The 12,566-nt window shown below is 33.9% G+C and overlaps 1 protein-coding gene and 1 long non-coding RNA gene across 2 annotated transcripts; one reads left to right on the top strand and one right to left on the bottom strand.

Moving 5' to 3' along the window:
* Positions 1-1,019: 1,019 nt before the first annotated feature.
* LOC146917943 (F-box/kelch-repeat protein At3g06240-like) lies at positions 1,020-2,213 on the top strand. Its single transcript, XM_085719644.1, has one exon. The coding sequence runs from the start codon at positions 1,020-1,022 to the stop codon at positions 2,211-2,213; it is 1,194 nt and encodes a 397-aa protein (XP_085575770.1).
* Positions 2,214-9,268: 7,055 nt separating this feature from the next.
* On the bottom strand, positions 9,269-11,230 carry LOC146917944 (uncharacterized). Its single transcript, XR_015014210.1, has 2 exons — positions 11,024-11,230; positions 9,269-9,550 (listed from the first exon to the last, which is right to left on the bottom strand). It is a non-coding gene; the product is annotated as an uncharacterized LOC146917944 (long non-coding RNA).
* Positions 11,231-12,566: the final 1,336 nt, after the last annotated feature.

Below are 12,566 nucleotides of genomic sequence, written 5' to 3' on the forward strand. Positions count from 1 at the left end.
CAAATTGCAGAGTGTCTAATCTTCAATATTTCTAATCTAAAACGAAAAATGTATATGGCTTTTTAGATTTTTTTGACCATGGTGGTATCTGCTTTATTATTTCTGTTGACTATTATTATTGTTAATGAATTTCTACATTGCTTTATTTATTGTTATTATTCCTAAATTCACACGAAAATATGCAGGTTAAATGGATAGAACACATAACATTCTTCTTTGAAACCATAAAATAACTTAAACCAATAAAAAAATGGAAAATTGCAAAAAATAAAAATAAAAAAATTCTAGAAAAACAAGAAGAATTCCAATAAAAAAAAATACACGAAAGTTTTTTTTTTTTTTTTTGTTTTGGATACCCCCTAATGGGTCATTCAAAAACGAAAATTTCTGCAAAAAATAAAATAAAAAGTTGGTTTTTGAATGACCTATTAGGGGGTATTCCAAAACAAAAACAATTTACCGGGGGGGTGGGGTAAATCAAAAACTAAAAACTAAAAATTTGGTTTTTGAATGACCTATTAGGGATATTTGTAACTTAAGGGTTCAAAATGAAACAAAATAAATTCAAGGGACCAAAAGAAAACCTAAAAACTTAAGGAAAAAGGTATAAATTTAGCCTAAGAAAAATAACACTATATCAACAAAAGTGATACCACATTTTAGAGAGTAGTTAATAATAATCAGTCAAAAAAATAATAATAATCAGTTAAAAGATAGTATACAAAAGTAATATTTAATTGACTAAATTAAAAAAACGTAATAATCAGTCAAAAGAATTTATTTTAATTACTAATTGCCTCAAAAAGTTAATAATGAATTTAATTTTTCTATATACTTTTTTTTCTTTTCTTTTTACTAACAAAATATAGCTTTCTTTCTATGATTAAAAAGAAAATATATAGCTGTTTTTCTAAAGAAGTTTTCTATATAACTAGAGTAAAACGGAAATAAGAAATCAACAAACACTTCAATTTCACAGCAATCGCTACCAGCCTCACGAAAACCCATCTTCTGAGAAGATGATGCAATCAACGGATTCTGTTAGAGCTGAAAAGGTTAGCAATCACATTCATGATGATCTTGCATTTTCCATTCTGTCCAAATTGCCTCTTAAATCTTTGAAACGTTTTAGTTGCGTACGTAAATCATGGTCTCGCTTGTTTGAAAATCCTAATTTCATGAACATGTACCGCAATTATTTCATATCCAGTACTTATGAGGAGGATAGTTCACGTCTCCTCCTACAACAGACTTTGCCATATTTACCAAATCTTCATGTGTTATATTTGCTTTTTGGTGAGAGGTTTGAGAATAAGGTCAAATTAGACTGGCCACCTCCATTTCAAGAGGATAACACAACTATTCATATTTTAGGTCCGGTTATTAACGGCATTGTTTGCCTCTATCAAGGACGAGAACCTGTTGTTATATTATGGAACCCAGCTACCGAGGAATACAAGGTCCTTCCTCCCAGCCCTACCGAGTCACCTGTGCTTTATGAGGAAGTCTATTATTATGTTCATGGATTTGGTTATGACCATGTTGGAGATGACTACAAAGTCATTCGATACGTATCTTATAGTCTAGATGTACCTGATGATTTTGAAGGTGATATTGATGGTGAGCCAATCAAGCTATCACGTGACAGCATGTGGGAGATATATAACCTAAGAAGCAACTCTTGGAGAAAACTTGATCTGGATCTTCCTTGTGCTCATCACGGTTGGGTAGGTGTCTATGTCTACATGAAGGGAGTGTGTCACTGGTATCAAGATGAATTTGAACATAAAGGATATTTGGTGTCATTTGACTTAAGCAATGAGGTGTTTTGTACAACACCCCTGCCCTTGTATATGAATGATAGTTTTGATTCTGTATTTTTGTTGAGATACTTGATGGTATTAAATGACCACGTTGCTTTAATCTCAAACTATGTAGAAATGACAACTTTTCACATATCTATTCTGGGTGAACTCGGTGTGAAGGAGTCTTGGACTAAACTCTTCGTTATTGGGCCTTTACCTTGCATTGAACATCCTATCGGTGAGGGAAAGAATGGTGATCTATTCTTCAGAAAAAAGGATGGTGAACTAGTCAGGTTTAATTTAAGTACCCAAGTGATTGAAGAGCTTGGTCTTAAAGGGGAATTCGGTTGTTGTCAGATTGTCAATTACAAGGAAAGTTCTCTTCCTATTGGACAAATAAATGATTAGTTATGTTTATGCCAGTGAGGCTATTAGGATTATTAGGGTTTTTTCCTATATGCACTTTTTTTTTTTTTTTGTAAGATGATATTTCCTTTATGACCTCCAATTTTATGTAAAATAGGGTATATTTGGGAGCTTGATAAGCTAATGAGCACCATGGCTTTCTTTTTACTAAATTGAACAATACTATATGTTTGGTTAAATATATATGTTATAGGAATGTAAGTTTTTTTCTTCTGTTTTGTTTTTGAAACACAGCCTTACTATATTAGTGCCATAGAAAAGTTGCTTTGCTTGGCTACAATGCTTTGGTTAAAAGCTATAGAGCTTAACCGTTTGTTTATTTTTTACATGCCTTGGATTAAAAGCTTCAAATTTCTAAAATTCAGTTCATAACATGGTAGTAAAGTTTTTGTAACTACATGGTTTAAAGGATGGTTCTTATTCTGATCAATACATTTTAAATTTAAATTTTTGCATTGGATAGGGGATTTCGTTTAAAGGGTTATGCAAATTGTATAAGAGGAGACCTTACAAGATATATGAGATGAAGAAATCTTTGGGAATTTTATTCCATAAGATATCCGGTTAGTTGTATGAAGAAATCTCTAGCAGGGTGGGAAATGACACTGATATTACAAACTTAGATAACAATACTAAGATATCCGGTTACCAGCACAGAAGCGCCAAACCTGAAAAACCAGTCACATCAAAACGGACCTGAAACAGGCAAACCAGATGCAAACGGCAGCAACGGCCAAACAATGCTGTCGCAGAGAACGACAGAACCACCTACAGATAACTGAATCACCTAGGCATACGGTCCAATATGGATATCAAGACTTAACTGCGCAAGTCAAATGACATCACACAATCATCAAGTCCATCCCACCAATGACACACTCCATTTGTGTGTACTCTGATACCTGAAGCACGATAGCCGGTAGGCATATTTACATCAAGTTTCTTCCATCAGTTACTTCTTAATATGTATACCTCCCACATGGAGTCATATTTGATGGGATATAACTTTTGAAATCAGTCAGAGGCATACAATGTGCTGCATGTCGAATTTCCTTCTGGTCGTAGCCAAATCCATGAAATTAAAACACAACCCTGTCATAAGAAGTTGGGAGGGACTCAAGAGGACTACGAGGAAGGACCTTGAATTCCTTGGTAGTTACGATCCAAATTGTAATTTACGGTATTATCAAACCTTGGTAGAAACAAATAGTGCCATCAGCAACAGAATCCAATATATATAAATATTGATCATTCTCACCAGGAAGAGAAAACAAGGCATCATGTTCTTCATCCGGCTCAAGTAACTCAATTTCATAGGAGTCCTGTGTTTTGGATTCTAATCCGCTTTTGTTTTGAACAAGTTGTTTATAAGATGTATCGTGAGGGGAATGGTGAATGAATAGAATTAGAAAACGTTTTCTCTGCTGAATTTAGTAAACCTTCATTTTGGAGTTTGCATGTGAAGTGTTTCACAGGTGATTTTCTTGCTGTTTGTTGAATGCAATAATATGTGCTTAAAAATATGCATGTGTTTTTGAAAGTATGAAAATTAGAATGCTGAATAACTTTAAAACACAAATTTCGTTCGCAATAGATTGTTGGAAAAGTAATTTTCCAGGTATGTGTGTTTTAGATAGATGGGATTTTCTTCCACCTTTTCCTGGCGTTGGTGTTGCTCGAGGTCATGTCCTTGTTCCGAAGCATCAGAATATGTATTGTGCAAGTATATTCTTAGGTTTTTACAACCACTGTCGTCGACTACTCGTCTAAGTGAATTCAATTAGAATAGAAGATTCATTGCTTCTAAAATTATAGTAGTTTTCTCCAAACTCCAAGAAATACTAGCTTGATATTCCGATGTAGAAACTTTTATAACACGCATTCTGAAGTTACCTCATTCATTCTGGCTAATATATCATTTTTTACAGATCTTGTCTGTTCTTGAGTTTGAGAAAGGTAACCAAATACCCGAAAATTAATCCAGATCGATCCTTCAAATATGCACTTGCTGTCTTCAGCATGATCGAATGTACTACTAATATACTAGAACTATTTCTGATTTTTATATTTAGTAATTATTATTCGCTCTAATGATTATGTTTTCTTCTGAAATATTTGTGTAAATATGATATCAATACCAGAGAACTCAAGCACATGATTTTCCAAAAAATTTTCTCGAGTCACTTGATGAAAACCTCAATTATTTTGGACTGCATGTATTCTTGATTTGTTGTATTTTTTCACCATTTTTAGGCTAAATGTTTTTCTCAATTCTTCCAGCATTCTTAATATTCTAAACCTGTCCATCCTACATTAGTTGCATCCAGTGTTGTCGATTGCGGATCGTAGATAGAAAATATTTTGTACTAAATCTTGTATCGCAGAACAATAGTGGTTCACTGGTTTGTTAAAATTCTGCTACGCTATATTACTACCATTACCGCTATTTGACATAACCGCCTGACACAATTTGTATTAATGTATGTCTAGAGTTATGAGTATATATCATGTTGTATACTATACCTTTGTATTTAGAACTTGCACTTAGGTTATATGTGACCCATTTCAAACGTAACTAGTGTTCACAATTATGTCAAAGCGCACATGCCAAATCTGTTGTAAAGGCCACAAATGAACCTACCACGAGGATTTCTAACCAGTCTTCAACAAGTCGAAATCCCTTTTGACCTTTTTATGAGACCCGTCGATAATAATTTTATAGTGATTGTGCGGTGGATTGTGTGCAAGAAACCTCAATGTTGCGTCTCAATGAGCGAGACTAAGCAAACAATGAACTTAAATTGATTAGTTATCAGACGAAAAAGTTGAGCACTTATCGAAGACTTCCCACCTGGTAAACATAATACTGTTTCTGTCATTCCAAAGCTCATAAGTGGCAACTCTAAATAAGATTTGTCGATTATTATGTATCGTAGCAATATCAGAAGTTGTGACATTCCAATCAAGCCAAATACAACCCAACACTAAAAATCTTACTCTAAACTTCCTATGAGATAAGATCATTCAAGAATATTTTCCCAGAATATTTTTGGCTCTTCACAATCTAAGGGTATGTTTGGATTGAGGGTTTAGGAGGGGAAGGGAGGGGAGGGTTTACTTTTTGTTTTTAAATTACGGACTATATAATATGTTTTTCTAAAAGAAATTAAGTGTGATTGAAGTATTATACGATCATTTATCATGTTAATATGTTAACTTTTTATAAAACATTTCATAGTGTCAGTAAACCCTCCATCCAAATACACCCTTAGGATATGCAAGATCATTTTAGGATAGTCACCACATCTCGGACAAGTTTATGAATATTATTTGTGAAGTACATTATCAAGTTTATGCATATTTTTTTAACCAAAAACGTTTATGCATACTTTTGTAGAGTAAATTCCGAATTGATCCTTGAAATTGTAGAAAAGTATTAATCTATAGACTCTCACATTATCCATATTCCATGAAGATCTTTTTTGAAAGTGCAAAATGTTAATCACATTCATTACTCTTTAATATTTACAAAGACTACAATGACATTAAGTTGGTAATATCGGAGACGAACTTTATTAATAACGGAATCAAACCATAAGCAAGTGGTCAGGATTTGATTGTAGACTCTTATGTATGGGGAAACCTCGTTTGAGAGACGAGAACTCATCTTCGGTGTTATACAATTTTTTGACGAAGATTAATCACGACTGTCAAAATTTTATATACATATAATGATAAAAAAACACAGGACAAACCTTAAGCACAACTCAGTTGATAGTTGCATCTGTTTTAAAAATTGGGTGCTACCTCAACCAAGTTTATAATAATTAAACTCTAGAATTATTTTTATTTTTTATAAATAAATGAATTAAAATGATCGGGGTTGAAAGGAAACACCAAAAAGCATCTGTGTGAAATTAATCATAGTAGATGGAGATGAAATCAATAATTAACTATTAAACCAATATTTAATTGATAATACTTCGTCTATAAATATCAAAATTTATATTTGATAAGAAATAATGTATTAAATTTTATGTGGTTATTAAAAAAATTAAATAAAAAAAAACATTGTTTATACTATCAAGACTGTAATGACTAGTTGTGTATAGAACAATTAAAGAGTATGTTTGTAACTTTAAGTACAATGCAATTTTTTGAATATAAAACATATATATGTGTGTGCGCGCGCACGCATGCGTGTAAGTTTGAACCCCCTTATCCAGGATCCTGACAACGCCACTGTAATACTCGGCACAACATTACTTTTGTGAAGGAGATATAAAAGATTCATACTTGTTTTGAGTTTTAAGGTCAACTCAAAGTACTCAACTTGCGAAAATTTGCTCAAAGAACAAGTGACATATTTGTCCTGTTCATTCATCCAAAATTCTTCATCAATTCCCTTCAATAGATTTGGTCATTCTTTATGAAGTTGAGCCTCCAAGATGTTAGCATCTTAAAATTCAAATTAAATATGTAATAATATATAAATAATAATAAAAAGAAGCATTTGTTTCATATAAACACATGTTGATAGGCGTCATTTGTATTTGTTGAACAAAATTTAGGATATGGTTTATTTGTGTTTGTCGGCCACAAGCCATGCACGGTGAACTTGTTTGGCACTGTTTTACCTGCACAACCTCCCTTCATGCCAACAATGGGAGGCCATTGCTGCGACAGGAGTAAATACTCGTATTCAGCTATTGAAGACATGAATCGAAGAGCTATGCAAACACAAAATAAAATGAATTTGATTATGAGAAAATTCATCATTGTTATGACTTATGAGAGAATTGTTTTGTGACTAATGACTGACTATGATAATGCATGTAAAAATAGTCTTATGAATTTGGTGTGTGTGTGTGTGTAGGGTATATCATATGAGAATGCCTATCTTATATGAGAATGATGAGAATGTTTGTCAACCATTAGATTAAAATAGATGGTCTAGATTAAAAGCCTTGTTTTAAATGACACATGTGCCTCTCACATCTCATCCATTCTAAAAATCTGCTCATCTTCTCCAATCACGCTAATTCTTTCTCAATCAATGAGTTTTCAGTCACGCTAATTTTTCTCCAATCCACCTCATGCTCCTTCTATTATCTCACAAAATTGCTACAACCTGGTTTCTTTTTATTTCTTAATGTGTAATTGCAAAATTGTGTTTTTTAGTTAACGTTAATGGCGTGAGATAAATTTGCACTGGCTGAGGGTAATCGTTTGTTTTCTTTTAAGATTAAAGCAAATATTTTGCAATTGTTTTCCTTGGTTGACGTTAACTAATTTAGTAGATGTCCAGAGATTGGAGAAAAGGAAGAAGATGAGCAGTTTTTGAGAATGGATGAGATGTGGAGAGGCACATGTGTCATTCAAAACAAGACTTTTAATCTAGATCATCTATTTTAATCTAATGGTTGACAAACATTCTCATCATTCTCATATAAGATAGGCATTCTCATATCAGGCACAACATTACTTTTGTGAAGTAAATCTAAAAGATTCATATTTGTTTTGAGGTTTAAGGTCAACTCAAAGTACCCAACTTGCGAAAATTCTCGCAAAGAACAAGTGCCATGTTTGTCCCAATCATTCTTCCTGAAATCTTCATCAATTCCCCTCAATAGATTTGGTCATTCATTATGAAGTTGAGCCTCCGAGATTTTAGCATCTAATTAAATAAAAAAGAGACAATTCTTAAAATAGTTATTGAATTGACAAAAGGAACATGTTGCATTTCCAAGATAAAATTTCTTTTAGTAGAATCTTTAAACAATTACCTTAGGGAACTAGTAAGCAAAACTTTTAAAAAAAAAATTGTTATGTCGTAAATACCATTCTTTGATATATGTGTAGACGTTAATTTGTAGGGGTTTGAGTTTGAATAAGAGAATTTTACACGCTTAATGTGTGTGAGTATAGTCGTTAGTTTTTTGATTAAATAAAAAATTATAAATTTTTGTAGTTTTATTAAATAGTAAAATAAGAAGAGAAATTACTACTTTCAGATTTGGTGTGTGTGTGTATCTATATATATTATTCTGATTATTTTTTTTTGTGGTGGTCGGGGTTTGAACTCCGGACCTTGCATATATTATGCATTCTCCTTGCATATATTCTGATTATTAATATAGTTAAAAGTCCATTAAAAGAGTTTAATAAAATGAGATATTTGTGGATGTTTTTGCAATTTCAATACAACAAGAGATTAATATGACAATGAAGTACATATTTAGAGATTAAATGGTGGTTTTCTTGTCTCTAATTATAATAATTGTTACTAAGTATTTAATTGATAATACTTCATCTTCTAATTTTTAAGTGATAAATATCAAAATTTACAATTTGACAAGAAATAATGTAATTAAATTTTATGTGGTTATCAAAAAAATTAAATAAAAAAAACATTGTTTACTCTATGAAGATTGTAATGACTAGTTGTGTATAGAACAATTGCAGATTATGTATGTAACTTTAAGTACAATGCAATTTTCTGAATATACAATATATATGTGTGTGCACACGCGTGCGTGTGTGTAAGTTTAAACCCTCTTATCCAGGATCCTGATAACGCCACTGTAATACTAGGCAATCCATTACTTTTGTGAAGAAGATCTAAAAGATTTATATTTGTTTTGAGTTTTAAGGTCGACTCAAAGTACTGAACTTGTGAAAATTTGCTCAAAGAACAAGTGTCATGTTTGTCCCATTCATTCTTCCAAAAATCTTCATCCATTCCCTTCAATAGATTTGGTCATTCTGTATAAAGTTGAGCCTCTAAGATGTTAGCATCTGATTAAATAAAAAAGAGACAATTCTTAAAATTCAAATTAAATATGTAATAATAATAATAATAATAATAATAATAATAATAATAATAATAATAATAATAATAATAATAATAATTTCTCTCTAAACTTTCTTTTTCTTTCGGTCATCGAGGAGGGGTGGTTTTAGGTCTTTTTTTGACCTAGAATCACCCCTCTACATCTTTTTTCCCCTTTACTTTCTGTAACACCCATATTTGAAAATATCTAGAATATTCAAAAGAATGCTAATATTGATATTGGATACTTTAATTATACAATAATGGAAACAACATTATGTCTTGAGTCTAGAAACACCAACAATTCCAATGTTCTTATGTTACATTATTACACCCAACTTTTGTCATAACTAAGTACAAATACAAATATAAGACAACAAGACTCATAATGTAACATATGCATCCTTAATCCACACCATAAAAGCTCCAAGAAGTCACGATCACTCCAAGACCTTTTCTTTACCTTTACCTCGTGAATCCTGTGAACCTGAACAAATAAGGAGTTGGATGAGACATAATGCCTCAGTGAGTTCTACCTAGCCCTAGGCTAGTGATAACCTTGGGGAATTACCTACGGTTATCACGTGTCTAAAATACAACCTGCCGGTTGATTATACGTGTGTGGACATCCTGGTCTAGACGGAAGTGCACACTAGAATCCGTCTTAGATTCTTCATAACATGTTATAGGCTTTACTATATCATATGTGTCAAGGCGGTCAAAGGGATCCTAGAACCGCTTTGCTAAGATACGTTAAACACACCGAAGCCTACACTATATTTCATGACACAACCCTATACCGGACGAATAGGGAAACCTAAGTTCGTCTTCGGTAAAACATTCATTTCATATTCTATTCCAACACTTGTTCATATCTAACATAATCATAATCATGCATGTCGTATTCATTAAGTCATTATGTTAGCGTGAGTCAAACAACATTATCTTAGTTCATTTTACGGAGAGCCCCGGGTGGAGTAACCCCGAGAACTATCCCATACATGACCGATGTACGTACATCGGACTCCCTCGGTGTCATGCGGGTCCCTTACGGCTTGAATCGTTCCCCTTAGATTGAGGACCTCTTGCAACCCCCTAACGTGGTTGACAAGAGACACGAGCACCTACATCTTATATTAATCATGTTCATATACATACATATTCATACTTGTTCATAGGCATATAAGATATTCTTCGTATCACAACTCATAGTACCTAGAAAGTAATATGACGTTCTATTCTCGACGTCTATGTCGAGGCTCTATGTTCAATCTCCTCCTTAGATTACCACTACCCATCATGCTTAAACTCTCTTTAGTCGTCCTTGCGACACATGTTAAAATTGCCATGATTCTCTATTCAAAGTTCAATTTACGATTGGTACATTTTTCTATTAGTTCCCGAGGACTAAAAATGTCATAAACCCAAGTCTCATACCATTTAGAAATTCTAAGTTTTGTCCATGTCAATTTCGTTCCAGTTGAAAAACAAGTAAAAACAGCAAAAATATACTTCAAAACGATCGCATCGTACCCCTACACGACTGCCCCCAGGCACCCAAACACAGAACAACGCGAGCGTTGCCCTGTCTGGGGCGCCTGGCGCCAGAGGGAGGGCGCCTAACGCTAGCTCTCTGACTTTGGGCGCCTAGCGCCCTTGTTCAGGCGCAGCGCTGCGAACCTGCGTTTTTCAGCTGCGGGTTTTTGGCATTTTCGACCCAAAACTCCAAATTTTCATCTCCTATATGTACCAACTCATTCCAAATGTTGTTAACAAGTTTATGTACTCAAAATAGCTTACAAAAACATTTTCAATATAATGTTTCATGGCAATTTATCATGTAATCATCAAGAATAACTTTGGGGTTAAGAAAGTTTCATAAAAGCTAAATAAACATAGATACTTGATTTCATCACAAGATTATCAACCCATAGGTAGGTAATTTAACTATAGAACTCACCTTGCCCAAAAGAAAAGGATTATAAGCTCAAACCAAAACCCTAGAAATCACTACTCTTGATTGAGAAAAGAATAGGATGAAGATGCTTGCTTCTATGCACCCAAGGTTCACTTGATCACTTGCTCATGAATTCTTGAACAAATTTTGAGCAAAGATTGAAGGATGGGATCGGTTTCTAGAGAGGGAAGAGAGGAAGAGAAAAGTTTGCAAACCTAGAGGGAGAAAATTGAATGAAAAATGAAGATTTTGGGCCTAATTTCCTTATATAGTCCTCAAACGCAAATGACTCATATACCCTTCTGCTTAAATGTGCGCATTTGTATTGCTTTCGGATATTATGTTAATTCCTAATACGCAGGATGTTAAATTCTACCCCCCTTAAAAAAAATTTCGTCCTCGAAATTTAGAGAATACCTGAAAACAAATGCGGATACTGGTTCAACATCTCTGACTTATGTTCCCAAGTAGCTTCCCCGTCTGGTGACCCCTTCCAAACCACTTTGACTATAGGAATCTCTTTGTTCCTGAGAGACTTGACATCACGGTCCACTATACTTTCTGGTTCCGGCTGGAACGTCAAATCTGATCTTAACTCAACAGAGTCTAATTCAATTGGTTGAAAAGGATCCGGAATAAACTTCTTCAATTGAGATACATGAAACATATCATGCAAACCCGACATAGCTGGAGGTAAAGCTAACTGGTAAGCTACTGGTCCGATACGTTTGAGTATCAAAACGGTCCTATATATCTAGGACACAACTTCTTGGTCCTAAAAACTCCTCTCAGACCCAGTTTAGGTGTAACTTTTAGGAACACATGATCACCTTCTTCAAACTCTAAAGGTCTTCGTCTATCGTCCGCATAACTTTTCTGACGACTCTGAGCTATTCTCATCTTCTCTTGTATTGACTTAATCTTCAAAGTCGTTTCTTGAATGATCTCCGGTCCAATGATACTCTTATCTCCAACCTCGGCCCAACACAAAGGGGTTCTACATTTCCTACCATACAACGCTTTATATGGTGACATCCCAATACTTGAGTGATAGCTATTGTTGTAGGAAAATTCTATCAAAGGTAAGTGATGATTCCAACTTCCTCCATCTTCTAAAACACAAGCACGTAACATATCTTCTAAGGTTTGGATAGTCCTTTCCGATTGACCATCGGTCTGTGGATGATGGGACGTGCTTAGTTTCAATTTAGTTCCCAAAGCTCTCTGAAAAGCTCTCCAAAAGTGTGAAGTAAAGATTGGATCTCTATCTGATATGATACTCACTGGAACTCCATGTAGCTTGACAATCTCGGAAATAAACAAATCCGCATATTGTGATGTTTTGTAGGTAGACTTTACCGGTATGAAATGAGCTGACTTGGTTAGCCTATCCACAATTACCCAAATGGAGTCATAACCTCTTTGCGTACGGGGTAAACCTCCGACAAAGTCCATAGTAATGTGTTCCCATTTCCACTGAGGTATCTCTAATGGTTGTAGCATGCCAGCCGGTCTCTGATGTTCTATCTTGAGTTGTTGACAAACT

The sequence above is a fragment of the Medicago sativa genome, chromosome 6 (genome assembly GCF_051527215.1).
Source record: "Medicago sativa cultivar Bolivia chromosome 6, Bolivia_mono, whole genome shotgun sequence".
NCBI classification, from domain to species: domain Eukaryota; kingdom Viridiplantae; phylum Streptophyta; class Magnoliopsida; order Fabales; family Fabaceae; genus Medicago; species Medicago sativa.

Excerpts from the sequence above, each read along its gene's own strand:
- LOC146917943 (XM_085719644.1), top strand. The coding sequence starts at position 1,020 with ATGATGCAATCAACGGATTCTGTTAGAGCTGAAAAGGTTAGCAATCAC.